Raw genomic sequence first — 19,840 nt, 5'->3', positions numbered from 1 at the left:
AGCATTTAACACATTATTAGACATTTAGTCACTATTTAACTTTGTGGCAGTTGACCCATCCTCCAAGCAATGACCACCTGCATCTGTAAGCATTCTTATCAGCTGTCATTGTCTCTACTGAAAATATCATTTACTTCCGCTCTTCAATATGAGAACAAATAGCAATAAACTAAAACACAATGAACACCGATATACACCGAATAACCTGTCACGACCTCAAACTTAATCACTTGCTTGTTGTATAAGCATTAAGAGGCACACATGATATGATCAACTTTGCCTATTTCATCAGAATATTTAATGAAGTTCATACACACTGCACAAAAACAATTGTTCGTGCACGACAATAAAAATTATAAAAAAAAAAAAAAACAACAACAGACCTTAACTTCTTTAAAGCTCAGCCAACAAATGTTTTGGAGGACCACAGACTGACTGTTATGTGTTTTGGTTTGCAGTGTTTGTTTGGAAACAGTGAAAGCGTAAAATAATCCGGACAGTTCAGGAGGTTTTTTGAGGCAGGAACAGGTACTACGTAAGTGGAAGGTTACATATGTGAAGACATGAGTCCTTAAACACCAACTGTCTTGGCTACCATAGTGCTGACACAAGCTTCTGCTAATGCAGAGGGAGGCAACCGTTATTCTATGGATCAGCACGACGCCTGTGTTCCACGGAACAAGTCCGACCCGTCTGAGAAAGTGCCAGGCCAAGGGGAACGCCCAGTGGAAGCGAAGGAAGCGGGCTTGTGAGATCGCGGTCGACTGCTGTCACTGGAAGTGATGTAGGTGTGGGTGCTGGAGGAGCCTGGCCGCAAGCTCCTCCTCTGTAGGTTCTTGTATGTCTCTTCTGAGAAGCAGTGGGAAAAAGGGGGAATAAAATGAAAACGCATGATAAAATACCTGCTGTCTACCCATGTTTTACATACTTTTCAGAAGCAGAAGCAAGGGCCTTGCAAGTGTTTCTTGAAGAGTGAGTGAAACTGTGGAGATGAGTGTAAAGATAAAAAGGCAACCAAAAAAGTACCTAGAAAGCAGAAGCGAAGGCTGCTGAAGGCACAAATGAAAAGTATGAACATATGAGCCTATTGAAACTCTAGTGGAAACCCAAAACCCAAGCAGACTGACCGGAACATGAGCTGGACCGAGCTCTCGTACTTGATCCTTTCCACGTCCAAACAGCCTTGACTCCGATCCCACTTGTAAGTAAAGTTCTGTTTGTGTAGAGCGACAAACTATCAATGGTTTTCCAAAACAAACGAGCCACACGGTAGTAACAAGACTGCTTGTATTTCAGTCAGCCTTGCAGAAGACGTACCTCCAGAATGAGGGCTACAAACAGATTCACCCACATGACAGAGGAGGTCAGCCACCAAGCGATGAAGTAGACCTTTGACCATCTTGTGGGATCAGGAAATGGTCAGATCAGAACTTATTTATTCACATTATTTACATACTGACTTTATAATTCTCATACTGGGTGGAAGTTACAGATTTGCTACAAGTATCATCTGGCCACAGATTGGTTCCACATGACAATTCTGGCCAAACTAAACTGTCCTTCTGAAAAATCCAAATGTCATTGAAGGTCACAAAACGTGTGGAAAACCTGCAGTTTCATACAGGATGGAGAAGACCATGAAAGCACTCTTTTTGCTCAAAGCCAGGGGCCTATACATTCTTACTCTGTGGTGTATTTAGTGTAGGCTTCCAAGAAGACGTGCCAGTTGTTCACCACCATGACGTTGTAGAGAAGGATAAGGGCAGACTGGGCCCCAGATGGTGAAATGGAGGAAGAAAAGCAGACATTACTGTCTGAGATTTTAACCTACATAAACCATTCCTTGGCTTGACTGTTTTTTTACAAGACCCATCTATCTTATTGGTACCTCCCAGGATTTAGCTCTGTCAACACAGACAAGAATAATTGCAGTAATTCCATTCACTATCGAGTCGCACACGTAGGAACGTGTACCGTCAGGACCGTTAACATGCATTTTTCACGTTTTTGGTTATGCATCAGCTACCGGCACGCAACAAGGAATGCATGCGGGAGACATGGCCCCCCGAAGCGGCCGTGCACATGAGAAGACGTGGCTTCTCTCCACCCAATGTCTCCGTCAGAGTGCTGCAGGATTTTCGAGGGTCGGGTGATTCACGCTCGGGGGCAACACTCACCGCGAAGTCGTCAAAGTTGTTCGGCCAGTAGCCCAGCTGCTCGTATGACCCACATTCCGCGCTGGAGTTAGATGACGAGCTAGTGGAAATCATGGAAAAATTTGCCCTGAAAGTGGCCATTTTTGAATAAAGTGGCACTCTTCTAAAAGCAGGTTTTCATATGCCAAAGTAAAATAATGACATATAAGTGTGGATGCTTCCATTGTTGCCTGTGATTGGTCATCTGGACATTGAATCGATAGATACAGCTACAGTGAATAGAGTCTCACCTCACATTTGCTGGTGCTGTTATTGCCCCATGGAACAACCAAATGCCAAGAATAGCATACACATAATACACGGCCTTGGAGAAAGAACAGAGAGGATAAAATAGGAGCCATTGATCCCACAAGAACAAAGCATCACTTAATAAGATATACATGTTTAATAGGAGGATTTATCACTTACTACACTATCACTTACACTAACACATAGATCAATGACTGAAGTCATGGCTAAAGATTTAGTCTAATTAGGAAATTGCTCACCAGTAATATTCCAGCAAAGGCCCTAAGGCTTCTCACCAGATCCACCAAGGTACTGGCCACAACAGCCATTACCTGTTGAAAACAATGTGCAACATGAAAAATTATTTCCATTAACATTTCCCAACATTTACATTTGGGATGAACTGACTGATGAATATTTCTAATGAGAAACGATGATAGTCAACATTTTTCTTAATACACAATTCAATTAATACTTTGAGTCATTAGCGAGTGCCCTTGATTGGCTTCTAATACTGCTGAGGTAATGGGCCGTGCTCTGTGATCACCTTGATTCTGGGAATGATCCGGAGGCAGCGGAAGACGATGAGCATGTTCACCAGACGCACGATCTCCCACAGGGTTGCCGAACCCGGTTGAGGCAGGCTCCTGAAACCCGAACGTGCGACAGCCCTGTTATGGCGCTCACACACACCAGTGCCACTTGGAATCTGGTTCGCACGAGACAAAACGTATGTGCCACGCTGCTTACAGGAACGCACTCGGGATTTCATCACAATTGGGCTGTAAACTGCACATCTCTGGCAGACACTTTGTTTAATGCGCTGCTGTAAGAACAGACATGCTGATGCCATGAAGGCATGTGACTTGGGGGGTGTAGGCCAAAACCACATTTTAAGTAGAACCGGTCGAAGGCCATATGGTGCCACCGGCAAGTTTCACCAACGGCACCCCTGTCGGAGGGAAAGTGAATTTAGCTGCCGCAGTCTGCGCCCCTCAGAAAATGGTGCCCTAGGTAGCTGCCTATATCGCCTAATGGGTTGACAGGCACCAGAGGTCTGAAATCAGCTGATCTACTCAGATTTCAAATGAAATCATCATAATTTCAATACCTGTAAGTTTACTATTGTTTTTCAACGATAAATCAGTCTTAATTTGCGACTCTGTGAGAATCTGCCTGTCGGACTGGCACCCTGCCTAGGCAGAACCCCACCTTACGCTCTATTATTACCTGGCATAGACTCAACGTCACCACAGCCCAGATGGCGTAGGTGGCAATTGGAAATGGGAAGATGGATATTCAACTTCAAATGTACTGTAAGTCATGACTTTTACAGTCCTCGTCCATGCAACCAATTTCGTAGGTCAAGAAACACCATTAAGAACATGCCTGACAAAAAACTGAATTCGTTACCAGTATATAGTAATTATTATTTTCATTATTACTCAAGCCTTAGTACAGTCATACAGCTTTAAGCAGAATGAAACAGAAAGTTCCTTGTACATATTCTACAAGTTTTGGCAAGAAAAAATGCTTTCATGTACTTTAGTTATGTGAGAAAAACACGTACCACTTCGGGTATGAACATCCATACTTAACTAATACGAAAATCTGGAGAGCCTATTAGGAAAAAGTAGAAATAGCTCCATAAGTACCAAAACCATTATTACATTACAATCCTAAAGAGTATATTATTTTTACAGCAACAAAAATGCAAACGAACATAAAGAAGTATGTTAAGTGGCTGCCACTGAGTCAGCTAATTAGCACTGTGACTGGGTCAGAACCAAGTCCAGTCAAGCTCTTTTCAAAAATACAATTCTATGAAAGAAGTATGTGCATACCACGAGTAAAAGTGTCAGCGACCCATCCAATATGTTACTTTTGTAAAAGAAGTAGCCCCTCAATCCAAAGGCGAATATCTTCAGTGCCATCTCCAACAGGTAGAATATCACAAAGGAAAAATTGATGACCTTAAACAAAAAAGAAACAGAAGTAATTTCGTTAACTGTTTATCTAAATCAACTAAACACACACTGTGTATATCTATAAACCCTTTAGTAGATTCCACTTTCTGATGATCTATTCGTTTCAGCATTTGCACAATTTTAGATCTATAACACCAGCAAGAGATTTTCGCTTTACACTTTTGTTTCTACAAGCCAAAACAGATTAAAATCCATTCAGAAATTACCTCCAGATAATATTCACTCCAGTCTGAGATGGACTTTTCTGAGTCAATCACCAGGACAGTCTGCAAGACAATTCATATTAATTGGTCTGTAAATAATGACTTCTGCGGTCAATGTTACACATTTCCACAAGGTGGCACTGTTGTGCTACGTTTAGTACAGTCTCCTGTATCTCACACCTTATAGTCCAGTTAACTAAATATGATTGGAGGTTTCTTATTAATTGAAATTGTATTTAAATAGTACAGTTATGCATGTTATCAGGTGTCAAAGCATAAATAACCAGGGAATTCTCACTCCCCTTGTTCTATTCTTTGACCTTTCTCTGTACATAGTGTCACGGAGATAACTCCTGAGTATTCTACAAGGTAGGATCATGACACTGATAAAGTTTGCATGCCCAAGCACTGGGAGCCAAGCAGGGCTGAATTGGGGTTAAAAATCTGCCCTGGACTTTGGGGTGACCCCGGCCTGGTGCCAGGTAACGTGATTAGCGAACCATCCAGAGCCGATTCAACTGCAAACTACTAAGAATCTATCAGATATAAAATGCTTTTCAACTGTACTGCACATGTACTGCACGTTTGTGTGCCTTTATTTTTCCTAATGGTTTATTTTAAATATCTAACAGAGTCAGAATTTTATGAAAAATATGCAGCCCAGCTGCCTGTACAGACTTACAAAGATGCAGACCACATTGATCAGAGCCATAATGTTGCCAAGCAAGGTCATGTAATAGTGACTAAACACAAACTGCAGCATCTGCATGTAGCGGAATCTGTACTCCGGCATCGGGGGCGGCTGAAGGAAGACAGAAAAAACAGCAACAGCATTACCATGTGCATCTCATTAAAATGTGTGAAATCAATCCCGAAATGAAACTTAACTTGCACAAGTACACTGGGATCTATTAGTTTTCACATAATTCCATCTTGTCCTCGATATATAGAGGTGAAAGTGAAGCATGCCCTGCTAACAGGGAACGTTCCCAGAACTTTAGACAGTGATGGTCTTCACAAAGAAGAAAACGTTCTTATTGTAATGTTAATGTAATGTCATTTCCACGTTTTACATTTTAACAAAGGTTCTGTCAATGTCAGCACGATAAAATGAAGACCTGAAGAAGTTTAACACAATTAATGTTGAAAAGTATTGTTTTATAATAAAATATTATTTTATACAAGTGCTGTAAGTGTATACCTATGCATGACCTTAGATGTGTAAAGTGAGTGTTACCTACTACTCTTCCATGTCATTCATTTTTCAAATTATTAGTCTTACTGGTAGTGGTGAGATGTTTTGGCAACATCAGGGAGACTGGACACTAAATGTTTCCATACTTCAATCATAACATTCAGAAAACATTGTGAGAACGAAAAATTGTTAGTGTGGGGGGTGGGGCGCATTCTGAGCACAGGGTCAGTCATTCACCCAGAGCCCCTGGAGTGTTTTCTGTGGGATAAGGGCCTTGCTCAAGGGCCGAAAGGAGACAAGGCTGCTCTTTGGAGCACAGGATTCAACCCAGTGACCTTCTGATCACAGGGACAGAGGCCTAACTCAGTGAACCGTGAGCTACAAACCACCCCCAAACGGAAAAGCCCCAGGCAGCCAGAAGTCAATCCTGGAAACTTTTGATCGACAGTCGGACGCATTATCAGTTAAGTATAATGCTTTAGCTTCAGTTCACCTAAACTTCAAATTTGGAAGCTATAATCCAAGCGAAAATGGTAGATTATCTGGATTCATATGCTGAGGGATAGCCAACATGGATTTAGGAGAGGTAGATCCTGTTTAACTAATCTACTTTTTTTAGAATTTAGTGATCACTGGTCATTGTTGACACACCACAGCATACAGTGCATAATAACGAAATGTGTTCTCTGTGTTTAACCCATATGTGACGTTGTGACATAGCAGGGGGGGCAGCTAATTCAGCACTACAGAGGCTACAGTGATCTTGATTTAATTAGTGACTGGGCTGATACCTGTCAGGTGAAATTTAATGTAGACAAATGTAAGGTAATCCATGCAGGGAGCAGAAATATAAAGTACAGCAATTTTATTCTTCCCACTCTCACCAGTGTGGGGAAGCAATAAAAAAGGCCAATAAGATGTTGGGTTACATCTCTAAGTGTGTGGTGTTTAAGCCAAGGGAGGTGATGCTAAGACTATACAATTCTTTGGTAAAACCTCACCTAGAATATTGTGTGAAGGTTTGGTCACCATACCTTATAAAGGACATTGCTGCCTTAGAAAGGGTGCAACATAGGGCTACGAGAATGATTCCTGGTCTTAGAGGAATGTCTTATGAGGAGAGGTTAGCTGAGCTGAATGTGTTTAGCCTCAAGCAAAGGAGACTAAGGGGGGACATGATCCAGGTATATAAGATTCTATCAGGTTGGGATGCTATTCAACCAAACAGTTACTTCAGTATTATTTCTGATACAAGAATGTGTGCTCATAGGGAGAAATTAACAGAAGAACATTTTAAACTAGATTTGAGGAAGCACTTCTTTACACAGCATGTGTAAAGAAGTATGGAATAGTCTCCCTGTTACTGTAGTGTAAGCTAAAACATTGGGTTCCTTTTAATCAGAGCTAAATTGGGTTTTAACAAATATGAACTATTAATTGAGTTTTCCCCAAACAAGCAAGACAGGCTGAATGGCCTCCTCTCGTTTGTAGATATCTTGTGTCCTTATGTAAAAACATTTTAATATAATGGCAGGAATAGACCAGGTCTTGACTTCACTACAGGTACACGGAGTACTGTGGCGGGAGCTCTGGGCACAACCTCTTTTATCCTGTCCCTCTCCAAAACATCAAAGAGGTTCTGAAAGGTCTGGCACTGGATGCGGCTCTCTGTCAGCTGCTGGACCTCCTGGCGTGAACAAGAGGGACAGAACAGAAGGAAACCTGGTCACAGAGGGATGAAGAGGCTGGGGGACTCTGACCCCTCAAGGACCTGCTCCTTACCGCTATGACGGCCTGCTTGTAGTGGGGCTCTGTTTGCACCTGCTGCAACACATGCACTATGGTCTTTACCTGAACACCTCCGCTAGAGGACCAAAGGAGGAGAGGGCAAGGATGTCAGCATACAGTTATATTAGACAGTCAGCTCATTATCTATTAGCCTTTTCCATAGACTACTGATCAACATGAAGTGGCAAAGCTTCTGAGGTTCAACAAAATGGCTCTATTTGAATACAGACAGCTCTTAATTAACATAAAACAGACTTAATAAAATCCAGACTTGTAAAAAATAGATACACTATATGGACAAAAGTACTGGGGCAAACCTCTTAATCATTGAATTTAGGTGTTTCATTCAGACCCATTGCCACAAGAGTATATAAAACCAAGCATCTAGCCATGCAGTCAGGTTTACAAACATTTGTGAAAGAATGGGTCATTCTGAAATTCATGAAATTTCTTCCATTAGATATTCCATGTGTCACGCCCAGCTCGTCTGATCCTGCAGCTAATGCTCCGCTCCCTGCACTGCCCGAGTTCCCTGCTGCGGCTGCTGCACTGCCTGAGCTCCTACTTCCGCTTGCTGCGCCGCCCGAGGTGCCGCCTCCGCCTGCTGCACCGCCCGAGCTCCCTGCTGCGGCTGCTGTACTGCCTGAGCTCCTGCTTATGCCTGCTGCGCCGCCCGAGGTGCCGCCTCCGCCTGCTGCACCGCCCGAGCTCCCTGCTGCGACTGCTGCACCGCCTGAGCTCCCTGTTGCGCCACCTGAGCTCCTGCTTCCGCCTGCTGCGCCGCCCGAGGCGCCACCTCTGTCACTGTTCAAGGCGCCGCATCCGCATTCTGCACCGCCTGAGCTCCCTGCTGCGACTGCTGCACCACCTGAGCTCCCTGCTGCGACACCCGAGCTCCTGCTTCCGCATGCTGCGGTGCCTGAGGCGCCGCCTCCGCCTGCTGCGCCGCCTCCGCATTCTCCACCGCCCGAGCTCCCTGCTGCGACTGTTGCACTAGTCCCGAGGCACTAGTCCCGGTCCCTGACCCTACTCCAGTCCCCCCAGCTACAACTCCAGTCCCCGAGGAGGTCCCGGACAATCTGACCTCCGCTCCTTCCTCCTTGGAGACGGTGGAGCTCGAGTGGGACCCCTCGGGGACCTCCCTAATGACTCCTCTACCCTCACCCCAACGAGGTCAACCTCAGCCGAAACCCCGCCTTTCAGTGTCCCAAAAGGGGAATGGACACAGGTGCAGGGCTAGGGTCCCACCCCCCTGCCCCCGAGTCCTGAGGCTCCTGATCAGCTGTTGCCTGCGGGTCCCCCTCCGACACCTCGTCGCCCCGCCTCGGTCCTGCCTCCGACATCTCGCCTACGGGTTCCACCGCTGCGGCTCCTCGGTCGCCTGCAGGTCCCCCCAATCTGGCACGTCGGTGGTCAACACCGTTGCTGGCTGCGGCTAGGGTCCCACCCCCCCTGCCCACGAGTCCTGAGGCTCCTGATTGGCTGTTGCCTGCGGGTCCCCCTCCGACACCTCGTCGCCCCGCCTCGGTCTTGCCTCCGACATCTCGTTGGTCGCCTGCGCGTTCCCCCGCTGTGGCTCCTCGGTCGCCTGCAGGTCCCCCCAATCTGGCGCGTCGGTGGTCGACACCGTTGCTGGCTGTGGCTGCGCCATCGCCTGCTGTGGCTCCCCCTCCCTCCTTGCCTTCACCGGTGTCCCCTCCAGCTTCCTCCTCGCCTCTCCTGGTGCCCCCTCTGACTCCCTCCTCATCCCCTTTGCCTGTCTCCTCCGCCCCTCCGAGGTCCCCTCCTGCTCCGGCCTTCCAGTCGCCTTTGGCCCCTCCGGCTGCTGCCCGCTGTGGCTCACTCAGACTCCTCTTTGTCCTCCGGCCTTTCCTGTTTGGTCTTCCTTGCCTGCTCCTGGTCCCTGTTCCTCCTGTCTCTGCTCCTCGTCCCTCTCTGCCTCTGTTCACTTCTGGCCCTTTTGTTCCTCCTTTCTCTGTTCCCTTTGTGTCTCCCTTCCTTATCTGTCTGCCTAGTTCCCTGTTCTGTGTCAGGTCCTGTCCTGGCTACTGCCATTGTGTTTGTTTTGTCTGTCCGTTCTGTTCCGGGTTCCCCGTTAATGGTCTTGTTCTTGCCTTCCAGGTCCTGTGTCCCCGGTCTCATCGCGTCCATCACCTCCCCTGAGGCGCGTCCAGAGTACGCGGCTTTGAGGGGGGGGGTTCTGTCATGCCAAACTCGTCTGATCCTCGTGTGTGCCACACCCCCTGATCGTCCACGTGTGTTTCCCCGATTATGCCCAGCTGTTCCCTGTTATTTCGACTTGTCTCATGTATACCAGTCCACGTCTTGCCCTGTCTGATGTCGGTCATTCTTGTAATGTGCGTCGCTGTCCCCCAGTCTTCCCGATAAAACCCTCGTTTACCCCATATTCTGCCTACCCGCCTCGTCCTTCCCCACTGCCTGCCTGTCTATCCTCTGCGGGTCGTGACACCATAGTCCACTGTAATTGGAATTATTGCAAAGTGGAAGTGTTTACAAAAAACAGAAACTAAAGTAAAAGTTTATTTTACGTAAAGTAACAGAGCGAGTACTGAGACGCATAGTGCGTAAAAGTCGCCAACGCTCTATTGACTCAACAACTGCAGAGTTCCAAACTTCCTCAGATATTAACCTCAGCACAAACACAATGCACCGGGAGCTTCATGGAATGAGTTTCCATGGCTAAGCAGCTGCATGCAAGTCTCACATCACCAAGAGCAATGCCAAACATTGGATGGAGTGGTGCAAAGCACACCGCCACTTGATTGTGGAGCAATGGAAATGTTCTGTGGAGTGACGAATCTTGTTTTTCTGTCTGGCAGTGTGAAGGATGAGTCTGGGTTTGACAGATGGAGGAGAACACTACCTTTATGACTGTCTCGCATACAAAGCAAGATCCAAAAACACATAGTTGGGTAAGTCTGGTTTGGAAGAACTTGATTGGCCTGCAAGATTGCAAGCCAGGTCTTCATGTCCAACATCAATGCCTGATCTCATAAATGTTTTCTGGGTAAATGGGCAAAAATTTCCACAGACACACTCCAAAATCTTGTGGAAAGCCTTCCCAGAAGAGTGGCAGCTGTTAAAGCTGCAAAGGGTGGATCAACTCCATATTGATGCCTATGGATTTAGAATGGGATGGCATTAAAGTTCCTATAGGTGTAATGGCCAGATGTCCTAGTAGTGTATATAGTTTATGGAAGTGCTAATGCAAAAAGGCAACATACACCTGTAAATCAATTTACACTAAATTTTCTCTTTTTTCATTCATTTATTCTGACAATTGGTTCTTTAGTACATAATACTAGTACATTTTGGCTTATGTGTTTTGTGCTACAAGGTGTCTTGAATGGTATAGTAACATAAATACATAAAATGTGACTTGTGTAAGGGTTGTGGAGCAGATAATATACAGAACTGCCTGTATATTAAACAAACATTCCATTGTTAGGCAATAAAGTAGCTATTAAAACATCAATTACAAGAAACATGCTACAAACAGAAATGGGTATTGGCTTTTGGTGAAGGGGGCCACCAATCTTACGCTTGCTCATTTTCACACGCCTTTTCCTGGCCCTGGTCCTCAGCCTGTCCCCTGCAGCACAAGACCTCGAAGGCCGCCCGGATGCCAAGGCGCCTTCTCAACACTGACTCTTGCATGGACATCTAAAGGGAGACACAGACATCTACAGGGGGATAATGGACATTTACAGGGGGACATGGACATCTACGGGGGGATAATGGACATCTATAGGGGGACAGGGACATCTACAGGTGGACACGGACATTTACATGGGATCCTCAACGTACGGAACACAGTTTCTAATTAAACACCAGTTTGTTAACAGGCTTGATCCATTCTGATGGGTTCTGTACTTGTATGTGATTCACTGACATTTTTCGGTGACAATTTCTTGCTATCAACCATGGCCTGTCAGTGGCGTGGTAGTTTAGTGGGTGGCACTGTAGGCTCAGATCTCACCCCTGCTCTCACGTTTCCTCTAAGCTTTTGGGTGTTTTCCCATAGCCCATAGTTACGTAAACTGGGACCAATAACTGCTAATTTGTACATGCACCCTGTGATGGTCCAACGTTCTGTCTGGGGTGTATCCCGGTCTTGTGCCCTCTGGTGCCAAGGACAGGCTCCAGATCCCACTTACAAAGATGCTTGGATGGACAATGGTTTAGTACATTTTGATTGTACCTATTTTTAAGAGAAAATTAAATTGACTTACAAGTAGATATCCCCTGAAATGGTTGTAGATAATGGCTGTTAAGAGGTTCATTATCAAGTAGGTTCCTGAAAAAGCAGAAATGTGCATTTAGTCGGACACTTCCGGAAGGCCAAGAAATCACTGTGCAATAATAAACACATAAAAAGGTTATTGATTGCTCTTTACTTTGGATGGGAAATACAATGTTTTCTTTTGAATCATTTGACGTTGGCTGGTTTGCAGCCACATGTAGGAGCATATGAAAAATTTACGGTATCTCTAACTTACCAATCACACTGAAGGTGATGAAGAAGATGGCATACAGTCGGTTTGAAGAGTATGCCGGGGTCATCACTGGCCACAGGAAAGCAAGAGGAGACTTTGCATAAACGTTTGTTCACTGTGACCAAAAACCACAAACTTTTGAAGGGAAACATTTGTAAAGCAACAACTGAAAATCCAAGGCATAGCCTGTATTTAATTCCCCATTGGTTTTCCAAATGTTCCCCTCTTCTCTCTGCTCTGAGCCATGTGGTCCAAGATAACATCATCTGGATCACAACATCATGACCACATGGGCATCTAGAGAACAGGTCCATGTGAAGTAGAGGATTTAAGGGTTTTATTTGTCAACTCTCCCATATAAACAAAGACAGCAGAAAGACACTTAAAGTAGCAATATGCAAGACATAGATATACTGAAAGTTACACTGAAAAATAGAAAACGCAAGTTATGCTGTAGAATAAATAGGCCTGACACAGTCCAGCAGCCTGACAGTTGTCTCCACCAGCTCGCCCCTAGCCCCCAGCTCTACCTACACAATGATTCTCCACCAGCTCGCCCCTAGCCCCCAGCTCTAACTACATAATGACTCTCCACCAGCTCGCCCCTAGCCCCCAGCTCTACCTACACAATGATTCTCCACCAGCTCGCCCCTAGCCCCCAGCTCTAACTACATAATGACTCTCCACCAGCTCGCCCCTAGCCCCCAGCTCTAACTACACAATGACTCTCCACCAGCTCGCCCCTAGCCCCCAGCTCTAACTACATAACGACTCTCCACCAGCTCACCCCTAGCCACCAGCTCTAACTACACAATGACTCTCCACCAGCTCACCCCTAGCCCCCAGCTCTAACTACACAATGACTCTCCACCAGCTCGCCCCTAGCCCACAGCTCTAACTACACAATGACTCTCCACCAGCTCGCCCCTAGCCACCAGCTCTAACTACACAATGACTCTCCACCAGCTCGCCCCTAGCCCCCAGCTCTAACTACACAATGACTCTCCACCAGCTCGCCCCTAGCCACCAGCTCTAACTACACAATGACTCTCCACCAGCTCACCCCTAGCCCCCAGCTCTAACTACACAATGACTCTCCACCAGCTCGCCCCTAGCCACCAGCTCTAACTACACAATGACTCTCCACCAGCTCGCCCCTAGCCCCCAGCTCTAACTACACAATGACTCTCCACCAGCTCGCCCCTAGCCACCAGCTCTAACTACACAATGACTCTCCACCAGCTCGCCCCTAGCCCCCAGCTCTAACTACACAATGACTCTCCACCAGCTCGCCCCTAGCCACCAGCTCTAACTACACAATGACTCTCCACCAGCTCACCCCTAGCCCCCAGCTCTAACTACACAATGACTCTCCACCAGCTCGCCCCTAGCCACCAGCTCTAACTACACAATGACTCTCCACCAGCTCGCCCCTAGCCCCCAGCTCTAACTACACAATGACTCTCCACCAGCTCGCCCCTAGCCACCAGCTCTAACTACACAATGACTCTCCACCAGCTCACCCCTAGCCCCCAGCTCTAACTACACAATGACTCTCCACCAGCTCGCCCCTAGCCCACAGCTCTAACTACACAATGACTCTCCACCAGCTCGCCCCTAGCCCACAGCTCTAACTACACAATGACTCTCCACCAGCTCGCCCCTAGCCCACAGCTCTAACTACACAATGACTCTCCACCAGCTCGCCCCTAGCCCACAGCTCTAACTACACAATTACTTTGCCTGCTCATGACTGCCAGCCTCTTCACCATGACACAGCTGATTATGTTTTCTCCACAACTTTGTCATTTAAAACTCTCCAACTACTCCTTTCCAGAAGGGTAACTCTGTGAGTTGCTTTACTAGAATGATCAGGGTAATATTTTCCCCAATGCTGGTAATTACAGGTCTTTCTGGTTATCCATGCCCTTTGGAGAACTACTGGCAATCACTGTAAAGTACTTTTTGGTTGTAATAGTGCTGCACTAAAAAAACCTGATTTCATTATAAATTCGGTCTTTAACTGCATAATTTATACAAAGAACAGTAGGAGGTCATGAAGGCGAAGGAGAACTGAAGGAGTACTCACCATCTGGGTTATTCGCGGTGGTGAGGAGCACAAGCAAGGACGACAGAGACAGAGGTAAGTTTCTGAAGTACGTTTCCCATTCCGCGTTCTCCTCTGGTTTCTAGGAGATAATACGTCAAAAATGGTCTCTGATCTGCATGTAGGCACCACATAATTCAACTCACTACAGTAAAGTCCAAAATAAGCTGGCATTTCTGCTCCTGCTCATTGTGGTCATTCACTAATCGATACAAACACAACACAAAACAAAATGTATTACAAAGTCAGTTGTAATCAATATATAGTACAGACGCTCTCCGGGTTACAATGGGGTCACGATCTGATAAATCTATTGCAAATTGAAGGTATCGTACGGTGAAAATGCATTTTATGAGAGTAGACCTAACTTAATAAACATCATAGCCTAGCCTAGCCTACCGTAAACATGCTTAGAACACTTACATTAGCCTACGGTTGGGCAAAATCAATAACACAAAGCCTATTTAATAATATAGTGTTGAATATCATGTAATTTATTGAATAATGTACTGAAAGTGGAAAATAAAATGGCACTGGAAAACCCATCGTAAAGTTGAAATATCATAACATGGAAATATCGTGACCCAGGGAGTGTCTGTACACATTAAGTCAAGAAAATTGTATCTTACAATTACTAGATTTTTTACATGTACATATTTTCTTCAGGTGATTAAGGTAAATTTTTACTAGGTGCTTTTTAAACAGTACCCTTTGTTATGTTGTTATGTCACGCTATGTCATGCTATGTCATGTTATGTGTGCTGGCCTCTTTTACCTCTCTCTTGGCAAACAGCAGCATGCCAAACATGGTGAAGAGACACAAGTGGAGAGCCAGAAGTAGGACCACGCTGAACAACACAAGAGATTGGCTGACACCCACCACAAAACGACAGCATCATCAAATCTAAGCATACAATCATCATCGTAATGTCACATGCATGTACTCTAATAAATGGCTATAGGTTGATGCTAAATTACAGCAGGGCAACTGCAAAGCTTATGAACAAATACATAATCAACAACAGAAGCAGGTGCTACATATGTAACATACAGAAAATTACAAAAAATGTGAGCACAACAACATTCACATGACCACATACTGTGCAATTTCAAGATACAATAAATTTCCCTCAGGTCACATTTTATACAACAAGATCTAAGTTCATAACCAAGTAAAACAAGCCAGAAACACATTCACGCAAAAGCCCAAGATCATCTAGTAATAATACCAATGATTATGTTTCTCTTCTTAGTAATCATTCATTCATTCTACACCTTCCTTCATCAACATTTTACAGTTAGCCATGAATAAACGAAAGTTACCTTGCAATTTCTGGCAGAGTTTTCTTGAGGCTTTTTAATGTCTTCTTCATTAGTGATGAATTTTGAAGGAGAAAGAATGGACGAAATAATCGCCTGACTCTTACGTTCTGAAATATATATATTAAAAAGAAACATGCATCGATACATTTCCGACTTTTAGACAGATGACACTCTCTGGACTTTCCTGATCAAGGATCGGCAGGCCCCATAATGTGAGTAACTCTCTTATGACACCCAGGTATAAAACAAAGGGACACGTTGCTTTGGATAAGTGTAGTTAACCGATACATTCATACATTCAAACAATGCATTCTATTCACGTTTCCACTGATAAGTAAAGAACCTTTCCTACCTCACCACAAACCATACTGAGTGATAAGATCAGGTCCATTATGGACCCCACGATAACCACCGTATAAGTAACGAGCCACTTATTCTTCTTGAACTCCTTCCAGCCAATCAGATAACTCTGCCAACAAGAAGGGAGATGTTACAAAGTAAGATTTCAGTATCTACGTGGAACTGGAGAGTCTAATGGCGGGATCAGAGGCAGGAATATGAACATTCCAATCTACGTCTAAACTGTCGCCAAACGCCGAGCAGCTGACCTTCACTGTCACATCAAAGGCAAAGACGATGAGGCAGGTGGTCTCGATGCACTCAGTGAAGCCACAGGGAGGTTCCCATGCAGCTTGTCTGTAGCGTGGATCAGAAGAAAGGGACAGGGACGAGGGCCTCTCCGCAAACGCCAAGCCGAGGATGACGATGATGGCCAAAATCATTCCCCTGCATGAATCACCAAGAGAAACAGATTTAAAATTAGACTGTGGAGCTGTCATAAAAAAAGCTACGTAAATGTCCTATTAATTCCTGTTACAACCAATAAAATCGATTAAAATGAATGCTTTAATGATAACATTTTTCAAAATAACATGAAAATGTGTTACTTTTATAAGGAAAAGCATGTCATAGCTAGACTGATCTCACCATTGCCAGATCCAGGAATAATACCATCTGTAATAACGTAGTGATTTCGAGTCCACGCGATGATTGATTGAACGATACTGTAATAGATATTAAACTTTTAATAGCGTTTTCAATGCGATCATGTATAATTATTATTTTTTATTTAAAGCGTACAGATATATAATTCATACATGTATTGCATCTTCGATAAAGACAACAGCACGCCGGATACAGACGTCGTCTTCATCTTGAAAAAAGACAGTTTTATGTAAGATAAAATATCTCTAAAATATGCAAAAGATGATGCTTTTTTTTTCACAGAACACACCATAAGTACTGCACCCTATCAGCCACTATTTGTGCCTGTTCATTAATAAAATACGGAGCGTACATATTATTGCCATTGAAATACATTTAATACCCACACATGACCAACACTTACGCTAAAATCATTCAGAAATCAAAGTTTCCAGTTCAATATGCACTTCTTAGTTAGCTAACTAAGTTATGTATACACCTATATATAACTATCATAGTATTACGTTTCTTTTATATTTCGTTTGGACAAATTATGTATTTTAAAGTATAGTTTGCAGATGGGAAATGACTTACCCCCCTCCACTCGGTAGGAGTCCTCGCCTGGCTTAGATGCCCCGCGGCGTGTAACGGCTCCCGGGCCAGAGCCGTAACCAACGGCTCTCTGATTGATGCTCTCGGTAAGTAGCGGCTCCTTTTCCATGATAGCAGTTTCGGCTACGATGGCAGCCTATATGATTATCCCCCTTTTTTAAATAAGTAGAGTTGGGTCACTGGCCTGGACACCGTCAAGTGCGCATATGCGTGACAAACTGAATCAACTTTACTTCCTACCAGATCAGTCCGTATCTCTCTTTCTATAAAGCGACTCCGTCCCTCTTAAGGTGACTCAAAGAAAGCGGCTTTGCGCGTGTCTCTGCGCGCGTGTGTTGTGCGTAAATTGTTTCAAAATAACCTAGTTTTCTGGCAAACATAAGCACTACAATGCAATGCATAAAGTACTCAATAGAAACGAGACAAAATGATTATTAAACCTTTAACAGTATATGATGTTTATTTACAAAACCAGGGTTGCCAACGACAAATCTGTATTATTCCATTTTAAACCTAAAATTAGCGGCATCAAAAGCGTCATAGTTTGCAAACAGACTATATTTATATGAATAAAACGGTTACATACATGTACTGCAAATGGGTGTAGACTAGTCTCGAACTGAAAATCTAAATCCAGCCCACTGACCAAAGTTGGTGACGCTGCAAAACAGACATTTCTGACGCACTAGTTTCCGCTAAACGGTTGATAAAGCATATTATATGGCAGTACGAATGTTAATGTTATAGTACTATATTCTCCACGCTGTCAAATTTAATGATTATATCAGTTACCAACATCGTATGTTCGAACATCTTGAAAGTACATGTAAATGATGTTGGGTTTTATGCATGTCCTTTTGAAGTGCACTTTGTCGCTTTTTGCGCGATGTTCAGGAGCTGAAACACCACAGACAACGTGTAATTCGGAAAAACAAGAAGGGTCGTGGGTTTTTGAAAGCACCCTCAGCAATAACCACTTCCTGTGCCGTTTCACACAGGACGATGACTGCACAGGACATGTCAGGCCTCCCATAAATATTCTGAGAAACAGAATGTGATACTTGTGACATTAAAGTAAATCCATGACCCAGAATACATGAGTAGAATATCAGACCGTTTCCTTCATACCGGTCCAGCCCATGCCCTGGTGAAGAGAAATGATTTTTCCCCTGTAGGTCACACTTTGAAACTAGTCTGTAATTAATTTCATTCATTAGATCATTGCAACAAAACATTTCCCATTTGCTTATCCTGGTTGGGGCCATAGGGGAGGCTGAGATCACCCTGAGCAGCACAGGAACAACCAGGACTGGATAACAGATCAGCACAAGGCACATACACACACTATGGGCAAATTTGGAGACACCAGGTGGCATAAGTGCATGCCTTGGACTGCAGGAGGAAACCAGAGGACCTTAAGGAAACCCACAGAACACGAAGTAGAATTCAAATCCTAAACCCGGGAGGAGTGAGGTAATACTGCTAGTATTGGGCAAATCCAAAGCACTTCAAACACAGAACTCCAGAAACTGTGTACATATACTGTATTGTGTGACACTATAGATTTTGGGTGGAATTCCTCTCTAAACGTTGTTACCATTTGAACCATTATTACATTTAGATTTGTTCTGTTAGTATATCAAGGATTGACAAATGAATATATCTGAACCGTATGATGTACACAGGAGTGGCCTGGCAAATAAAAGCCACCTGGGAATTTGATATACGAAGGGGGACTATTTTGCTGATTGCGATCAACCAGTTGGCCACCAATGAAATAAATGATCATCCATTACTTATCTCCTGCGATCGAGCAGGAAACACTAAAATCGCCCAGTAGGTGGGGAAGCCTTAGTATATGTGGTGTTGGAGACGGAGGACTGGTGCTCACAAGATCCACTGGGAGAATTCCCAAACTTCCCGACAGCCAGCCCACGCCTGGCTGGAGGAAAAGTTGTGTTATGAGGTGGCATGGTGGCACAATGAGAAGCATTGTTGCCTCACATTACCAGGATTGGGGGCGGAGGTTGCATGTTGTCCTTGTGTTATGTGGGCATGTCCAGGGCAGGGCTGTGTACAGGTTGCGAGGCCAGAGGGGCACTGACCCCAGCTTAAAGGTGATTGGCCCCCAGAGTGCTTCCTTCCCTGCCATTCACCAATTCAAAAAATGTCACTGGGTAATGATGAGGTTGACCTCTCTGTATGAATTATGCCCATCTTATGCCGCCCCCCCCCCCACACACCTTTCCTAGAATCACCCCACCTTTGATGCAAAGGCATCTAATTCATCTGTGGTTTCTGTCTGTCAAGATGGATATGTGCTACATTGACTCTGTTCCAAAGATCGTCATCTGCTACACCAGGCCCTGTATTCCATATGCTACTGTCCCTTTAAGAAATGTCATGCCTCTCCATTATGGGAAACGGGAAGAGTGTCCAAACGCTAGGCAGTCATGTTGCAAAATAAAATTCCAAAGATGGTGTGACTCACATTTAACCTGACTGCCCTTGAACTGGTGTGGGGAACCTCAAACAAAAAGTCAGCTAACAGACAGGAAGGATGTCACAGGATTGACTAATGTCATCGTTTTCCAATGCAAAAAAAAAAACAACAAATTTCTGTAATACTGAGTATGGCTTCTTATATTTCACATTTTGTGTTATAGGAAAAAAAATTAT

At 44.6% G+C, this 19,840-nt stretch overlaps 1 protein-coding gene across 5 annotated transcripts; it reads right to left on the bottom strand.

Annotated features, from left to right (window-relative positions):
- Positions 1–225: 225 nt before the first annotated feature.
- Positions 226–17,834, bottom strand: LOC125706523 (two pore channel protein 2-like). Of its 5 annotated transcripts, none has more exons than XM_048973252.1 (26): positions 17,748–17,834; positions 17,144–17,313; positions 16,723–16,778; positions 16,553–16,629; positions 16,174–16,351; positions 15,918–16,034; positions 15,566–15,672; positions 15,018–15,111; positions 14,225–14,324; positions 12,139–12,204; positions 11,872–11,936; positions 11,181–11,302; positions 7,613–7,694; positions 7,431–7,517; positions 5,318–5,437; positions 4,639–4,698; positions 4,289–4,417; positions 4,015–4,064; positions 2,992–3,091; positions 2,705–2,776; positions 2,447–2,520; positions 2,178–2,256; positions 1,685–1,767; positions 1,318–1,399; positions 1,128–1,213; positions 226–849 (listed from the first exon to the last, which is right to left on the bottom strand). In XM_048973252.1, exons 2-26 carry the CDS (start codon positions 17,268–17,270, stop codon positions 771–773), a joined length of 2,292 nt encoding a protein of 763 aa, XP_048829209.1. In that variant the 5' UTR covers positions 17,271–17,313; positions 17,748–17,834; the 3' UTR covers positions 226–770. The 5 variants fall into 5 exon arrangements, with proteins under 5 accessions (XP_048829209.1, XP_048829208.1, XP_048829207.1 ...); XM_048973251.1 differs by lacking the exon at positions 17,748–17,834 and adding an exon at positions 17,402–17,716; XM_048973250.1 differs by lacking the exon at positions 17,748–17,834 and having other exon boundaries at positions 17,144–17,395.
- Between the last annotated feature and the right edge of the window lie 2,006 nt (positions 17,835–19,840).

This window comes from Brienomyrus brachyistius, chromosome 13, assembly GCF_023856365.1.
Source record: "Brienomyrus brachyistius isolate T26 chromosome 13, BBRACH_0.4, whole genome shotgun sequence".
Taxonomy (NCBI): domain Eukaryota; kingdom Metazoa; phylum Chordata; class Actinopteri; order Osteoglossiformes; family Mormyridae; genus Brienomyrus; species Brienomyrus brachyistius.
The sequence above is the reverse complement of the archived record's forward strand: the minus strand, read 5'-3'. Positions and strand labels throughout refer to the sequence as shown.